We start from the raw sequence: 14,866 nt of genomic DNA on the forward strand, positions 1-14,866 counted from the left end.
TTTGAGGGTGGCTTTGAGGTTGGTTCCATTAGTGGAGAAGGATGGAGTTCTGACTAAATTGGGGTTCATGTCCTAGCCAGATTGGACTTGGCCTTAAATACCAGGACTGAAGCTTGTGAAGGTGCAGAAATGGAAATCACCATGGTCAAGGCAGCATTAATATTCATGAGGTAGGTCGCAATTTTCGAGCCATTGAGAATGGCTACAATCACAGGGATGGTGGCCTGCAAAAAATCGCTTTGCACTAATTTATGTCTCTTGTCATCAGGGTGGTGTTACTGGGAGGTTACAGTGAGAAAAACCATAGCTTTTGACACAAACCTCGATCTACTAGAGCAGCTAGACTGAGATTTGTTAACTGAATGCCTCCTTGAAGCAGATGCTAGCAAAGAGAAATGTTTTCATATTCTCAAAATAACCCACTCAATGTATGTGTGCTGGCGTTCACAGCCCGCATCCAGTGCATTGGATCCTCCTATGTTTGTGTAAACACAGGGATTTGTAGTGAGAGGTTATGCTTCCAGTGCAATCCTAAACCAGAAAGTGCACACTCACCTTTGCACCATGGTACAAGGCTAAGTGTTGCACAAGGCAATCATTAGGATTGTCAGTGCAGGAAAAGGCAACAGGCCAATTTGCATTGACATTGCTTAATGTTATGTTTTTTTCTTGTGCAATGCAGCAAATTTAGTTGTTGTGCTATGTTGAGTTAAAAATAATATATTTTCACCACTCATTCTACCAACTAACACTATTAGGCTATTAGTATTTGAATACCCCATTAATATTTTATAGGATACTGATGGACCAGTGTGCCACAATGCTTAAATATCATTCCTCTGACAGAATCCTTACTCAAACATACCATGTGGAGCTGGCTGTACTATGACAGACATCCATCAACTGTTCTTTAGGAGCATATTTAAAATTGCAAGAAAACCATTTTCTTCACTGACCTTCTCAAACTATGGCTTTCCCAAAAACTGGCAGAACTCATTCGGACAGCAGGCTTGGCTTTGTCATAGCAAAGTTCGAAAGTGATGAACTTTGATAAGAGCCTCCACAGGGCAACCGTCTAAGTTCGGTAAATTATTCCCATGTTTAAATTACAAAGTAGTACTTTCAAAACATGTATTTTCTGTTTTAAAATAATAAGTCAACAGTCCATATTTGTCTCAATGATCACATCAATTATGGGACAGCAAGCCTGATATCAATCAATAGTGAGCAGCATGACCAGAAGAAAAAGATTGCAAACCAGCCTTCAAAAAGTTTCACTCTTAGCAAACATGTTTTAAATACGTGAAAATACACGTATTTGTAAATTATTAGTACACCTCCTGTACATATTTGCTTTACTTACCCCAGTGCCATTCAACCGAATTGGATAAATATACTAATGCCAGAGCAATGTCAATTAACGTGGACAAATGACATTTATTTCTAACAAGTCTCCTAATAAATGCCGTTTTTTCATCTATTACCTCAGTGCAAAAGTTAGATTTCATGTTTTTGCCACAGTATCAGATACGAGGATGTGAGAAAACACTTCTTACTCGCTCACAGATGGCATGTTAAAAGGATTTATTGGCTTAGGCGTATTCAGTGTGATTTTATATGAATAGTGGTTTGGGTAAATACTTCTACACAAAACACCATGGGGCTTAAACCAAATATGTACACTGCACCTGCAGCAACATCCTATGTGTTGAGGGAGGGCGTATTACATTCTGTACTCAGGCGTGTGTGGGTGTTTGCACGCGTGTGTATTTACTGACATGGAGATAAAACAGTGTATGTTTTACTTTGCAGGATGTGGATACTGCCTACATGAACAAGGTAGAGCTGGAGTCCAAGGTGGATAATCTCAATGATGAAACCAACTTCCTTAGAACTCTTTATGATGCGGTAATGACCCCTTAGCAGCACGAAAAGTCATTCTTTTCCATTTTATACATAACACTGGAGTACATTTCCCGTTCAGTATTGAACACATGCTCCTTTCAAAATTTTTTGTGTTTTAATTATCCTCTCTCGTGTCTTTTCTCTTGTTCTAGTGGATGTTAATAGACACTAAACATAATCAAAAATAGCATGGCACATGCTTAAAAAAGATTTGGCACAAGGTACTGACCAATTCTTGATATCTTTGACAGGAAATTTCTCAAATACAGGCACAAATTTCCGACACATCTGTCATACTATCCATGGACAACAATCGAGTCCTGGACTTGAACAGCATCATCGCTGAGGTTAAATCCCAATATGAGGAAATTGCTAACAGGAGCCGAAATGACGCAGAGCTAACGTACCGAAGCAAGGTAGGTGAACATGATTAGGAGCTGTTCTAAGCTGTAGTACATTACATTCAAACGTACTCCATCGAGTGTCATTTGTCAAAGGATATGAATAAGTACTAAACTATACTTGTCCAACGTATGCCCGTGATGGCCGGATTCCTAACAGGTTTTCAGAATTACCTCTGATCATGTAAATTATTTACGTTTAGATTAATTATGTGCACATGTATCTTATAGGGCTGTCCTGAACACCTGTCGTGTTCTATGCCCTCTTGACCTTCTATTGGACTCCCCGACTTAAAGCATTTCTGTCCTTGACTAAAAATAAATGGTTTCATGCTGCCATGGTCGGGATTACTGTACTGATTGTTAGGTCCTCAACAACTGTGTCTTCCCACTTGTGTATACCACTTTCTCATACCCTGTGCTAACACACATGCGACTATTTCAGTCTCCTATATACATTGTCCTGTACGTAGCTTTGTTTATGTATACTTCTAGAATACAAAAATAAATTTTAACGTGCAAAAATTATTGTGACGTAAATATCGACTACCAAAATGTCTTATATGAAAGTATATATTTACTATCTATAGCTTCACATCTATTTACTTTGACAATTAATATATTGTCAAAGTATATACATGTGAAGTTAAAATATATATATATATATATATATATATCACCTACCGGCATTCGCCACTAGGTAGTTAAAGATAGGACCATGTTTCCATAGGAAAAGCGTTTTTTTACTTGCCTATATCTTTGGCACTGTTTGCCGAATCTTCACAAAATTTTCCAAAAACAGTGTTGCAGTGAATCTTGATATGCATGGTAAGATTTGGGGTGATCCATTTAGCGGGGGCCGAGAAAAAGGGGGCTAAAAAAAGGTTGGGTTTCCATTGCTGGTTTCCGTAGGATTCTTTAGACACGACTACAGGCCGAACCACTGGATGGAATTACACCAAATGTGGCAGAAAGCTAGCTGTCGATATGCAGATTATGTTTTCGCTTATTTGGTGTGAGCAGTTTTTGAGATATTGAAGGGAAACTAAATTTGTATATCTCTAGCCGCAAATAATTATCGTAATTCATGATCTTTTTGTGAATACACGTGCGGAAAGAAGCTTTGCGATTGGCTGACCCCAACCTGACTACAAAGTTGCAGCCGCCATTTAATTTCACAGGGCACAGTCCACAGGGGTGAAAATCCTAAATAAAGTGGAATACGGGGTCAGGGTGATGGTACCCTGACCCCAGGGGTGTGATATAGGTGTCTCTGAGGTGCAAATTATGGGTTTAAAATAATTTTGCATCAAATGCTCGATATTCACAGACGTTCGTGAATTTTCGCAAATTATTTGCGAATATGGATAAATTTGAAAGAAAAACCACTGACTCATTCATACACTAATTCATTCACTCATAGTTACAGTTACCTTAGGGTGCGAGTTATAGTTACTTAAAAGAACTCTAACTATAACTGCTGAATTTCTATGGTTTTGTACGATTAAATTCAGAACCTAAGGATAATGTCCCTGCAATATATATATTTATACACACACGCACACACACACACATCCTCCTCTCCAAATTATCGTAACTTCCCCGTTCTGGAACAAGAGACAGGCGGCATTGACCATAGAGTCAAAATAGATACAGAGTTTCGGTGGGGAAATTGGTATGATTGCAGAAGTCCTCTCACTTTGTGCCCCCATTCGTAGCTGATACTGGTGTTTTCTGACTCTGACTGTGCCCTGGGCACTGCTAACCAGTTCCATCACCAGTGCTCTGTTAAAACTGGTATATGCAAATTAGCCCCAATTGTAATTGGCACTGACAAACTACCTACAAGTCCCTAATACATGATAGTGCATGTAGGTTTAGGGGCCCCAGTATAGTTAGTGCACCCATAGGTGCACTGATGTGGTGTCCAGTGTCATTGTAAAGGGAGGCCTGCCTTGCTGTCTGCTTTTAAGTTACAATTAATCACACATTTGACTTTGGAATTACAAGTATTTCCAAAGTGTTGGAAAATGGGTTATTGGCAAGGGCCGGTAAGTACCTACACTTAGCAATGTCGTAGTTTGGACTCTTGCTCTGGGCAAGACTGCTAGTTAAAGGATGACAGCACTTTTGCTTGTAGGCGACTACGCCTTTCCTACAACAAATCGCAACTGTTGTCCCAACCTTACCGGCTCACTAGCAGCCCCTCACCAGAAACACAATAGTAAAAGGTGATTTGTGGCAGCCTTAACGCATGGACTCAAGAATAAGACATCTCAAGGAGTGTCGTGGTTAAACGGAGGTTACCCTTTTCTCACAGATATATCAAGTCTCATACAAACACAGGCAATGACAAAGATGCAGTAAAGTTTCAATGGTTTTTATTTAACATAACTTCAATTTGCGATAAGTTTTTGGGCTGCAATGATTAGGATAACAAATAATGCAAGAAACAGAATTGTGAGGACGAGAGTCATTATTACAAAGACCCCCACCATCCTGCAATGCATAGGAAAGACATACGAGATGTAATATGCCCTAATACCCTCATGTGAGAGGCCTAACCTCCTACCTAAAGGAGAGCTGGGTTTGCTAAACCTAATCTGCCAATGCCATGTCCATGAGAGGAGCCCCCAACCCTCGTTACCTTGGAATGAGGTCTCTATCTCAGACTCCGCAGGGACACGAAGACTGGGTCAGCGCCAAGACGACGTGCAGCATTGATTTCAGCGATGGTGGCGAGGCCCTCTGGTCGGAATCCCTCTGATTATCTGTCTAAAGTGCGATGTATTTATACAGATCTACAGGGACCCCTGATGCAGGTGTGTTCCCAAACAATAGCTAACAGACATGCTTGGGAGAGAAATTAATATAAACAATCCCTCGAAAGTACAGAGAGGGAAAATCCCTAAGTGTGAACACCTACTGTTTGTTTGTCTTTGTTGCTTGATCTTGACGCCTTAGCGTGGTGACACTGATAATGTAACTCATAACAAGTGACCTAACTATAAACAAGGCAGCCATCTTAGAAGAATTAAATAATTAAATGGGCTAAGACAGAGCAAGCTAAGTAAGTTAAAACTCACTAGGTGACAGGGGCACGAGTCTGCAAGCCAGAGGCTAAGCTAACTCCTGTTATCCCATTAAAAACAAACTAGGATTCACTACAGCAATAGGTCACTAACCTCCACTTAGGTCCAGTTAGGTCTCAGTAAATTAAACCTAGCTCAACCCTTGGTAGCTTGGCAACAAGCGACAAGCCTTAATTTAGGAGACAAAGTGTAAAGCATTCAAATATCACAATACTGTCATTAAATAAAACACAGGAACCAGTTTAAAAATACAAAACCAATTGATAGCAATAGGAAATATGTTCAGCTTTAAAATGACACCAAAACAAATATAATCAGTTAAAGGAAACCGGAGATATGATTTTTTAAAGAATTAATGATTTTTAGCGCTTATAAACGAAGAGCACCAATCTGGTCGCACCGCAACCGGGGAAAGTCAAAGTTTGAGGCCGACCGCGATGGAGCCCTGCTTGGCTACAGCTCGTGGGAGGCCGCGGTCAAAAGTTTACCTTTGCAATTAATCGTTTTCTTGAAGATTTTCTTCAGCGGGTTCATGTTGCCAGTCCAATCCGATCTCCTAGAACTCTTCCACGGATACGAGTCGCGGGAGCCATCTGTAAAGATTTTTACCTTCGGACGTGGTCGTTTTTTTTAGATAAAAATACTTCGACCTGGGCAAACCTGAATCTTGATCCAACATCCCTGGAGCCCTCTTCGGATACACTGCCTGGGAGGTCCCGGTCAACTTCCTACGTTCGGACGTAATCACTTTTTCCGAGATTTTCTTCACCGGGACAAACCTGCAAGTCAGGCCGGATCGCGGTTGAGGCAAGCTCGCTAGAGTTGCCGCGGCCGGTCGGCCCCTTTATAGAGCTTTTTCCAAAAGTTCTCCTAACTTTTGCAAACTTCTGGATCTTCTTCCATATGTTCTTTTAAGGTTCTTTTGAGGTCCACAGCTCACCCCAAGGTTCTAGAAGCTCTGAGATGCTCCTTGAGGGTGCAGACTACAACTACCAGAATGCACCTGGTGCAAACTCCTTTTTCGCCACTGGACAGTGGTCAGCTGGTCAGTTTCTTCAGGAGTTGGTGAAGGGGACTCTGGTTAGCAAGTTTTCACCTTTTGCAAACAGGGAGTCCCTCATTGAACCAGTTGAAGCCAGTTAGAGTCCTTCTAGTGGTGAAGCCCAAGTGTGCAGCTGGTGCAGTCCTCCAGAGTGCAGTGTCCAGGTGCAGGTCAGGGGTCCAACAGGGCAGTCCTTTTTCTCCTGTAGTTCTTCCTGGTAGGGATCTGAGGTGTGGGTGCAGGCCTACCTGTTCGCCAATCAGGTGCAGGGTCATCCCCCCGGTGATGACCACTTTCTGGGAAGTGTGGCAAAAATCAATCCCAGGGAGCAAAGTTCCTCTAAAATCCATCATGGCTTAAAGTTATTTTTGGAGGTTACATCTGGTTGAGCCCACCCACTGATGTGGCTAAAAATCCTAAACATACCCCTCTCCTGCCCTCTCCTAATCTAATCAAGGGGGCACCTAATTGTCGGTTTGCAGGATGTGAGGGAGGTGCTGGGTTGCTCCAAATATCCTTCCCTGCCTTTTAAGATCAGTTTGGCAACCTTCCCTCCTTCCTGCTTCCCCATCTGGTGAGGGAAGTTCCCCCGCAGGCACATCTCTTTGTGTTGAGCCAGGCGACTTCACACCTCATCAAGGCAGCCTGGCCAGGTTGCCAGAGGCTGGCCAATCAGAGCAGAGCTGCAAAAAAGTGCAGGGCTGAAGTTGGCAACCTTTTATGGAAAGTTAAAAACTCTTTACCTTAATAAGTTATATTGAATCCAACAATTGTAAGTTGTGGGATGTATTATAACAATTAATTTGATACCAAACCTGTGGTATCTGTCACTTAAGGGAACTTTATAAATTAAAATAAAGTCCCCCATTCTAGCCTATAGAGGCCATTTACTTCATTGAGGGAAAACAAATTTGCCTGTTTTACCTCACCAGGGCTTATAAAACTATTTTTATAAGGTCCCTGCTTATAGTTACATGGCACCTAACCCTAGGGGCACATAGAGCACACATTAGGGGTGAAGTATATGTAAAAATAAGGTAGTTTAAGTATTTTAAATTTAAAAGCAGCCAGCAAGGCAGGCCTGCCATTATAATGACACTGGGCACCTCAGCAGTGCACCTATGGGTGTACTACCTGTGCTGGGGTCCCTACAACTACATGCCCTACCATATACTAAGGACTTATAGGTAGGTTAATTTTGCCTATTATAATTTCTAATTTGCATATCCACTTTACACAGAGCACTGGTCCTGGTAAGCAGTACCCAGGGCACAGGCAAGAGTCAGTAACCACCAGTATCTGTCCAAAATGTTTGTGGGTGACCCGGGCAAAAAGGAGGACTTTCCTACACAAACTCTCAAATTACCCTATTTTTGCACATATGTCATCCCTGAGGTCTGCCCTAGGTGCCCCAAGGGTTGGGTGCAGTGGGATTATAAGCAGGGTCTTTTAAAGGATGTTTTATAAGCCCTGGTGAGGGGAAAATAGCCAGATTTGTTTTCCCCATTGTATTCAATGGCCTCTAGAGGCTAACACTTGAAGACTTTGTTTTAAAATAACAAAGCTTTATTTCTGACAGAGAGGGGCTAAATATATCAAATTTAGTATAAAATGAAATGTTATAATAAATCCAACAACTTGCCAAGGTTGAATATATTATAAGTAGCATAGAGTTTTAGAACTCTTTCTGAAAGTCACCAAATCCAGCCCTGTAGTGCCCATTCCTGAATGGTCAGCCTTTGACAGCCTGAGCCAAGCTACCTTAATGAGGTGTGAAGTTGCCCTTGGTGAGAGGAGAACTGCTGCAGCAGATGGCAGAGCATGATGGGGAAAGAGTAGCTAAACTGATCTTCAAAGGAGGGAAAGCCACTTGGGACTGAAACTAGACCATCCCCATTTCCTTCTCTCCCAGATGGATAGGAGCCCCAATGATTAGATTCGGGGGGGGGGGGGGCTGAAAGGGTTGTGTTAGGGATCCTTAGCCACAACAGTGGGTGAACTCAGCTAGATCTAATCTCCAAGGAGGAATTTTCTCCATGTTGGATTTTTAGAAAATGTTGCTTTCCTGGATAGAGTTTTTGCCACACTTCAGAGGAAGAGGTCACCCCAGAGGGAGGTGGCTTGCAGCCTATTAGACAGGTTCACTCCCCTGCTTCCCAGCCCAGGAGCACGTATAAATATGGCAGAGCTGCCCCACAATGCATATCCATGCTGGAAGAAGATACTGGAGAAGAAGGAATGCCCTGTTGAACCCTTGGTCTGCACCTGAAGAACTGCACTCACAAGGACTGCACCAGCAGCACACTTTGGGCTTTACCAAGAAAAGGACTTTGCCTTGCTTCTGCAACTCCAGGAGTGGACTTCCTGTAAGCTACAGGTATAAAGGAGCTGACCAGTGTCCCCTGCATCAAGTCCTGCAAGAAGAGCCCGGCTGACCAGCGTCCAGTGGCCATTTGAGGATTCTGCACAGGTACATTCTGTGAATTATAGGCTCAACTCCCAGGGAGCAACTCAGAGCTTCTGGAACCTTGGATCAAGTTTGTAGACACTTTACGGGCCCAAAAGGACCTCTGGCAGAAGATCCAGAAGTTTGGAGCAACTGTTGTAAAAAGCACCATAAGTTGAAGAGATGCAATGTCTGAGTTGTAGTGCCAGAGTCCCAAGGCAAACCGGAGTCTCTGAACCCTTGGCTGGTGCTGTGGACCACTTTGCTGAATCAAGAAACACTTCCGAAAGTAAGTGTAACAGTGTTACATTGTTGGTGGCCTGAGCTCTGGACTTTGCCTCTATCCAGTGCAACCTTTGTTAACCGTTTGAGCACTATTTGCTTCTAAGCAATAGTTTCACTTTTAATCTTTAAAAATTCATATCTCCGGTTCCCTGCATTAGAGGGTTGCCATTTTTATGTAATTTTAAAGATAAAAATATTGCTATTTTTAGAAATTGGTGTTCGGTTTTTATTGTGTGTTGTGTTTTACTTATTTAATGTTTTGCTGATATGAAATGCTTTACATACTTGTCTCCTAAGTTAAGCCTAGCTGTTTGTGGGCCAAGGTACTAAGGGCTGAGCAAGGATTAATTTACTAAGACCTTGACTGGACCTAGTGTGGGTTTGTAGCCTATTGCTAAGTGTAGGTAACTTACCAATAACCCACTTTCCAACAGTGTCCATTTAAAGGGACAGTCAATCCCCATTACATTACTACCACCTTTAAAAAACAGTAGACAGCCCATTTCACATAGTATTAACTCAGCCTTATGTCAGCCATTTTAATTTCAATTTTAATTATACAAGGTAACCAGGAAATGTGCTTTTACAAAATAAGGGAGCTCGTAAATATCTTTTTACTTCACAAGTCTCTTCATTTCAATTAATTCTAATCACATCTTTCTTCTATTTTTGTTTTTACCTTCTTTCCCTCTTTGCTTATTTAGAGGTAAAGTAACCAATCATCAATGTACATTAAGTTCTCGGCTGTCTACAGTCTCTTTCCAATATGTTTACAGAGTTAAACATTGTTACTTCCAATTGTTCTTATTAACACTTCTCACAGTACAATTTTGGTAAAATTCCTTACCTTTTAAACATCCAGTAATTTACATTGATTGATCACAGTTTGCAAGGAGCCAGTGACATCTTTTCCATATGTCTTCCACCAATAAGGATCAAAGGATTCTACTTTGTGTTCATAAAAGGGAATTTTCTGTTGAGAGAACTATCAATTGAAGTACAAGATACGTGCAAAAGGTCCACTCAATCAAGCAAAATTATTGTATTTCATATAGAACCATTGCAACCTTGGGGGGTTCACTTGCAGTTCATCTTCCTATACTGGTTAGATCAATATTTTAGACTAAAACGTTTATAAAGTGCATCCATTCTAAAGTGCAAGGTCCTCACAGTATGTCTTCCTTCTATTCCTCGGAATTTAAGGGCCTGATTTATGAAAAGTTAGTGCTGCCTTTATGTAATTTTTTCAATTATATTTTGTAAGTTTGAGCCACTTTTGCGCCAAAACATTACGCAAATGTGGCGCTAAAAAAGTATAAATCAGTCCCTAAGTTTAATGTGCTATATGCAATAAATATTCTTATGCAGCATACCATTAAGATCTGCAATCAACCTTTTCCGATAAGGTGCAGCCACCATTATTATACTTCTTAAGTTAATTACCATAAGAGAAAGATTGACATCTTACAAACCTACTCCTACATTGGTTCAGATCACATCCCACATATGAGCAACATATTCATTTCAAGGTATTTCCTATATATATATATATAGCCTCAGCTAAGGTTCAGCAAGTCGATTTTTGTGCAGATGTGTTCATGTAGAAAAATGTTAAGGAACTGAGGGAATGAAAAATGAAGCCTTTCCTGTCATAGCTCCCATAGGAAATATTGGACATGCCTACACCTGAAGGGCTGAAGAGGTTTGCACCATAAGTTGCATAAAAGTAGAATTTTATTGAGGCAGAATGCCTCTGTTAATGTGGTGTAAATCTGTTCAGTAGTTCATATATTAGCGTTTAACAAAGTTGCTGAGCGGTCTTTAAAGGGTTAACACTTTTGTATACCTGTGCCATTTCGACTGATCACATTTTTTGTGAATCTAAGAATTTAAAAAAAGGGATCTGACTGAACAAAGGTGGCTTTTCTCCCTCTGTCCATTTTGGTAACAGGGTTCCCTAGTAGGAGACCCTGTCCAAAGTGTTCTGATTTGCTGCAGCAAGAAAACATTCCTATTGTGGCAGACATTTTATTAAGTGAGGCACAGTCTCCATATCCTAAACATTACCAAAAAAGGAGACTTTTACCGGGTGGGGTCAGCACACACTGAATACCCTCTCCAAGTTGCAGTAGAGCAGGACCCTCAAAGGGTCCCTCTCCTTATTTATTTTACATGTTTTTAAAAAAGCAAAGAAAAACTTGCAGGATTTGCAGGTCCAATTTCTGACTTGTGACACACCAGCATACTAAATGAGAGCCAGGGATCGCCATGGTACAAAAGACGGTTACCTATGTACCTTGCTGCCACTTTAGGTTTTGGAGTCAAAGTCAAGCTTCAGGCAATGAATCTTGGGTCAGATTCACAAACATATTTTAGAAGTCATAAAAAATAAAAAAAATAAAAATAAAAAAAAGGCTTGACTGAAAGCCAAGAACAACTGGCCAGCTCTTACAAACAGTGTGCGTTGGCCACCCAACCTCCTCTGTGCATGGCCATCTGCTGTGGTTGTCCCCCTCCTATAAGTGCACTGCAGGGCATGGCCATAGGCCAGACTCTCTCCCTTCCCTTGTCTGCCCATGGCCGAACAGGGGGTGGCCACCCATGATGGGTTGGATGCAGGCTTTGCACCCATGCCCTGCAGTAGACGGTGTTTGAGCACACACCAACAAATACAAAGCTGGGCATGGCCGAAGGTGGGTAATGGCCACCATAAATACACATCAATATATCAGTTTGATGTGGTACTGCACTCAAATACGTATAAAATTGCAAATTGTAGAAAATAAAGTGTATGTTGCACCTTGCAAGTTTTGCAAAAAGATACTTATGCTCAGTCAATTGCGCTTCAGGTTGTCACAAAAATTCCTCTGCTGTAAAATGTGTTTCTACTACCATATATTTCTGTGAAGCTTTACACTGAACATCTGTCAACTCTGCAGTGATACTCAGTGGCGGCCACCGCAAATGTCAAGGATGGGGGCAGGGGGACAATTTTGAAGGGGGAAACAATGAAAAAAAAACACCTTTCCCACCGTTCCTGCCTTCGCCACTAACTCCTGCCGCATTGCTTGTCGCTCCTCTTCCTTTTCCTCTTCTTGTGGTATCACAGCATTCACTGGGACACCAGCACAGGCTCCTCAGCAATCCTGGAGCTGCTTTCATGATAAACTAAGTCTCAGCAAAGCCAAATAAGCAGAGAGTTGTCTCTTGTACCTGCTATATTAAGAAATAAGCAGTTCTAGAATTGCAATGTATGCACATAATATCTACTATGGTAGTATTATCTTAATGGTCAAGTGCTGCAGAAAGGTTAGTTTATTCTCCAAAACTGACCCCCACTTAATGTAATTTAAGGTTCACAAAATCCCCAATGAGGTCTGTTGAGAGAATTTAGCATGTGGGGAAAAGCCATTATCCATAAGTTTTAAAATAGTGGCCCACGGTCATAGTCAGGACTATCAATTATTTGAATGTTTTTTACACTGATGGAAGCTGGTTGCTTCAATAATATGTACCCCAGGACTCTGCTTCACCTATAGGATGCATATGTGGATGAAATTGGAACACCAGAATCTGCCCTACCATTTAAGATAGCCAGTCCAAACAATGTAAGCTGTAGGCTAAAAATAAGTTCTGTTAAAAGCAAATTCAGTGTGAAAAAAATCTATCCTTTGTGAAACTAGAATATGTCTCTGCCAGATAAATTGTTACAGAAAGTAAGAAACTTGTTCATCTGATAGGAACTTCTAGTTGCAGTTGCCTTACCTTAGAATAAATCCCCAAGCAATAACATTCCTCGGATGTGGGCTGCGAGCCAAGACCATACTAAAAAGTCCTGCAGGACCGAATGACCAAAGTAGCCGTCTCTGCAGACCTGACTGTCCAGGCAGTAATGTCTTGTGAATGTGTGCACCACTTGAATATTCATGAGGAAGGTCACAATTTTCAAACCCATTAGGAACGGCGGCGCTGACAGGGATGGTGTCCTGCTGGAGACAGCAGACCACCATGTCTGTGACTGCTTTTAAATAAAGCAGCTTTTTTTTAAAAATGCAGTCCGTTTTCCTTAAAGGAAAACAAGATGCATTTCAAAAACAAAAATGAAAAGTTTTCTTTTCATGTTTTCAAAGCAGGCAGTGAGTGGTCCGTGCGACCACTGCCTACTCTGAAAAAGTATTTTCTCTACCATTCACAAAGGGGAAGGGGTTCCATTGGGACCCCTTCGCTTTTGCGAATGGGTTAGCACCAATTTGAAATTGGTGCTAACTGTGATTGTTTTTTGACCGCATTCACCGTCACAAAACAATCCTACATCGCACTGCGACTCGCAATTAGGAAGGGAACGCCCCTTCCTAAATGCGACTCGCAAACCATTTTTGCAATCCGGTAAATAGATTACCATATCGCAACAAAGGGTCTATACATCGCAAAATGCTTTTTTCTCGTCGCAAACAGCCTGATTCTGCGGATCTGGTTGTTTCTGATGAGTAACAAGCTTTGTACATGTGGCCCTTGGTCCTTAGCTATGTAGTGAGGAATGACATACATAAGTGTTTTGCAGCACATAGGGCTACTACCCTTTCAAATGAAAAGTACCTTCCATCTGTTTATGTTTTAAGATTGTGCAAAGGTCTGACCATGTTTCTTGAGTAGAGCTTTATATGAAATCGTCTGTATGAATTTTTAACATGGGCTTTCTATCTTTGCTTACTTTCATTATCAGTCAGTGGTCATTGGGACAACTGAAAAACATCTTAAAGTGTTTTTTTCCAAGATTTACTGTTTAAAGTATGTGCTCTCAGGGGGAAAAATACCAGCTGTATGGTGTCACAGGGAGGTAGTGAGGTTGTCTAAACAGTGGCATCACTCCACACAATTTAGGGGATTTTAAGAGCAGATTATGAGTTCAGGCGTTTGTAGGTCCTCCAGCCAGCATGGCTTTTATTTTTTAATGCGATCCACTTTAAACAGCTTGAGTCCATTAGAGCGTAATTGTCTTTCATGTAATTGCCAAATCTTTCTGCAACAGATCATTGGTAATCCCCAGTCCTCGAGATCAGCTGTGTGTCATTAGCATGCATGTAGATGAGTTACTCACAAGCTGGAATACAGCCCCCTAGGAGAATCAATATAGATATTGAACAAACAATGCAATAGGCCCAAACCTCAAGTAGTCCCATTATGCGTACTGATAGATTCTGAGGAAAAGGAGATCTTATGGGCCACCTGTGCGTAAGACATGTAAAAAGACTCAAACCATCTGTGCACAGACGTGATACTTGCCTAATACTTGCATTTGCAAGAGGAGCAACTACTCAGCAGTTTTCTACATTTCAAACTCTGCAAAAACGTTCTCTGACAGGGGACAAGTGATTCAAAGTTTCATCATGCAATTACATTTTCCCTGTTTCCTATTGACAGTATGAAGAGCTGCAGTCCTCAGCTGACCAGCATGTTGATGTCCTGCGAAACACCAAGAATGAAATTTCTGAACTAAACAGAACGACCCAGAAGTTAAAGGTTGAAACTGAAAATGTGAAAAAACAGGTGAATATTTTTATATTTTGTTACAGCACATATGTGTACGGGACAATCTGCTCATAGTTTTAAAAGGCTAGTTTGAAAAGTTAAAACCAAAACCACATTGCCAAGAGAAGCTATAATAATTAAATAGAAGGAAATAGATCTTCCAAAG

The 14,866-nt window shown here is 41.3% G+C and overlaps 1 protein-coding gene across 1 annotated transcript in view; it reads left to right on the plus strand.

Moving 5' to 3' along the window:
- LOC138292215 (keratin, type II cytoskeletal 5-like) overlaps positions 1 to 14,866 on the plus strand; it is a 97,636-nt gene that overhangs the window by 32,738 nt on the left and 50,032 nt on the right. The window contains exons 4-6 of the mRNA XM_069230660.1: positions 1,813 to 1,908; positions 2,157 to 2,321; positions 14,593 to 14,718. Of these exons, the coding sequence (XP_069086761.1) occupies positions 1,813 to 1,908; positions 2,157 to 2,321; positions 14,593 to 14,718 (387 nt within the window). The remainder of the gene's footprint in view (positions 1 to 1,812; positions 1,909 to 2,156; positions 2,322 to 14,592; positions 14,719 to 14,866) is intronic.

The sequence above is a fragment of the Pleurodeles waltl genome, chromosome 4_2 (genome assembly GCF_031143425.1).
Source record: "Pleurodeles waltl isolate 20211129_DDA chromosome 4_2, aPleWal1.hap1.20221129, whole genome shotgun sequence".
NCBI classification, from domain to species: Eukaryota; Metazoa; Chordata; class Amphibia; order Caudata; family Salamandridae; genus Pleurodeles; species Pleurodeles waltl.